This window comes from Physeter macrocephalus, chromosome 19 (assembly GCF_002837175.3).
Source record: "Physeter macrocephalus isolate SW-GA chromosome 19, ASM283717v5, whole genome shotgun sequence".
NCBI classification, from domain to species: Eukaryota; Metazoa; Chordata; class Mammalia; order Artiodactyla; family Physeteridae; genus Physeter; species Physeter macrocephalus.
In genome coordinates, this window is record NC_041232.1 from 36,103,944 (window position 1) to 36,106,199 (window position 2,256).

General features: G+C 36.0%; 1 protein-coding gene and 1 long non-coding RNA gene across 8 annotated transcripts in view; one reads left to right on the forward strand and one right to left on the reverse strand.

Annotated features, from left to right (window-relative positions):
- MIB1 (MIB E3 ubiquitin protein ligase 1) overlaps positions 1-2,256 on the forward strand; it is a 121,440-nt gene that overhangs the window by 44,929 nt on the left and 74,255 nt on the right. The window contains exons 8-9 of the mRNA XM_024120568.3: positions 472-616; positions 1,644-1,777. Of these exons, the coding sequence (XP_023976336.1) occupies positions 472-616; positions 1,644-1,777 (279 nt within the window). The remainder of the gene's footprint in view (positions 1-471; positions 617-1,643; positions 1,778-2,256) is intronic.
- The window catches only part of LOC114484338 (uncharacterized), a 60,141-nt gene that overhangs the window by 27,952 nt on the left and 29,933 nt on the right, over positions 1-2,256 (reverse strand). The window contains exon 4 of one of the 7 annotated variants that reach the window (XR_003677090.2): positions 558-638. The exons of the other annotated variants lie outside the window; for them this stretch is intronic. This is a non-coding gene — a long non-coding RNA (uncharacterized lncRNA). Of the gene's footprint in view, positions 1-557; positions 639-2,256 lie in introns of those variants that run through there. 7 annotated transcript variants of the gene reach the window in all.

Sequence of the window (2,256 nt, forward strand, 5' to 3'; positions counted from 1 at the left end):
CCCCGGTCCGGGAGGTTCCCACGTGCCGCGGAGCGGCTGGGCCCGTGGGCCATGGCCGCTGGGCCTGCGTGTCCAGAGCCTGTGCTCCGCAATGGGAGAGGCCACAACAGTGAGAGGCCCGCGTATCGCAAAAAAAAAAAAAAAAAAAAAAAAAGGATTGAATATCAGAAACCAAGATTTTGTGAACTTTTATGAATAAAATAAATAAAAATAAAATAAATATAAAATAAATAAAAATAAAATAAAAATCATGATTGTTTTATATTCTTGTGGAAATGTAGTTTTATTAAAATATTTTTTAAAGATACTCTTTAAAGTTTGTAACTAATAACCCATTTGAATATGATTATCCTTTAAAATTTTTTTTTATCAGGAATGAAGTAAAATTAGTACTTTAAATATGTAAAAACTGGTGATTTATTTTTACGGTATATACTTCAGACTTGAAACATGAATCTAATTTTTTTTAAGACTTTAGGTAAAGTTGGCCGAGTACAACAAATTTATTCAGACAGTGATTTAAAGGTGGAAGTCTGTGGAACATCTTGGACGTATAATCCAGCAGCAGTTTCCAAGGTGGCATCTGCAGGATCAGCCATTAGCAATGCATCTGGTGGTATGTTTTGTTTCATGTTTCTCTAAAAGTAATAGGTTTACATTAGAACCTTTCCCAATTCCCCAATTCTTGTATACAGATAATGTCGTGGGTGACCTCCAGGTTTATTTTGTACTGCTTTCTACTTCTTTGCTTCTGTCTTGTCTTTCCTGCTGTAATTTGTTAATGTATTTGAAGTTTAAATCATGTGGTGTTATTTTTACCTTGAGGTTAGATGGCATCACAGTAGGCTGACTTTTAACAAATTGAAAGAGTGAAGGATGGTTAATATCCTTCTGTCAAGTAATGTGGACTAGGTGTTGGGCCTCTGCCCCACTTTGTGACTTCTTTCGTTTCCAGTAAGTAGATCCAAGAGTTAAGGAGTAGAACTGGGTAGATTTGCTACTGATAAATGCTATTTAGAAAAAAAATCATACTGAAAGGGTTTATGTAAACACATCTCTGGTTGTTTCTTGTTTTAGTCAAAACCGATCAGTTGGCACCTTTGAAGTATGTTATTAACCCTTAGAGATCCATTTTTAACTGAAAATTGGTTTGTTCCTAAAATATTTCCCCAGACATTATAGAGATTATATTGCTTTTGAATCATAACCATTGATCTGTTGATCTAGTCTAAGATCTGTAACATTGAGCTCTGAGTGTCCATATGATATACTTAAGACCTGAAACACAATTTGTATCATTATGATATTCCCATTGTAGTGTGTTCATTTATAATATCTTTGGTATGACTCCTAAATCTTGAATTATAGTTTGTATGTAACTCTTCTTTTTCTGAAATGTTAACTTGAAATACATGAATTGGAGTAAACTGGGAATAACTGTGGGCTCGAATTTAATGCAACTTTATATGGTAGTAATTATAACGTGCATGGGTAATATCTGTAGCATAGTACAAAAATAATATTAATGATAGATATAATAAAAAAGGAAAAGTATATATTATAGGCATATGGGTAATGCTTGTCTGTTAGTAGTTAAGGTTTGAGATCCTCCTATATTAGCAGCTTTATTTGATGCTTTACAGAAAGACTCTCCCAACTCTTGAAGAAATTATTTGAAACCCAAGAATCTGGTGACCTCAATGAAGAATTAGTTAAGGCTGCTGCCAATGGAGATGTTGCTAAAGTGGAAGATTTGCTAAAAAGACCAGATGTGGATGTGAGCATTTAAAAAATTATTTTGAAGCATACACAAGAATGGAATAGTTATAACGAACCTTATACTTAAACAGTTATTAATATTTTGCCTCATGTGCTTCACCTGTTCCTTCTTGCTTGTTTTTCTCAGGTATCTTAAAGAAGACACTGGGCATCACTTCTTCATTGTGCATTTCTAAAAGATATTGACATTTTCTTAATACTGACTTTTTAAATTTTATGATTGACAAAATTTACTTTTAGGTTTTTATTTTTATTTTTTTATTTTTTATTTTTTTTTTTGTGGTATGCGGGCCTCACACTGTTGTGGCCTCTCCCGTTGTGGAGCACAGGCTCCGGACGCGCAGGCTCAGTGGCCATGGCTCACGGGCCCAGCCGCTCCACGGCCTGTGGGATCCTCCCAAACCGGGGCGCGAACCCGGTTCCCCTGCATCGGCAGGCAGACGCGCAACCACTGCGCCACCAGGGAAGCCCCCTACT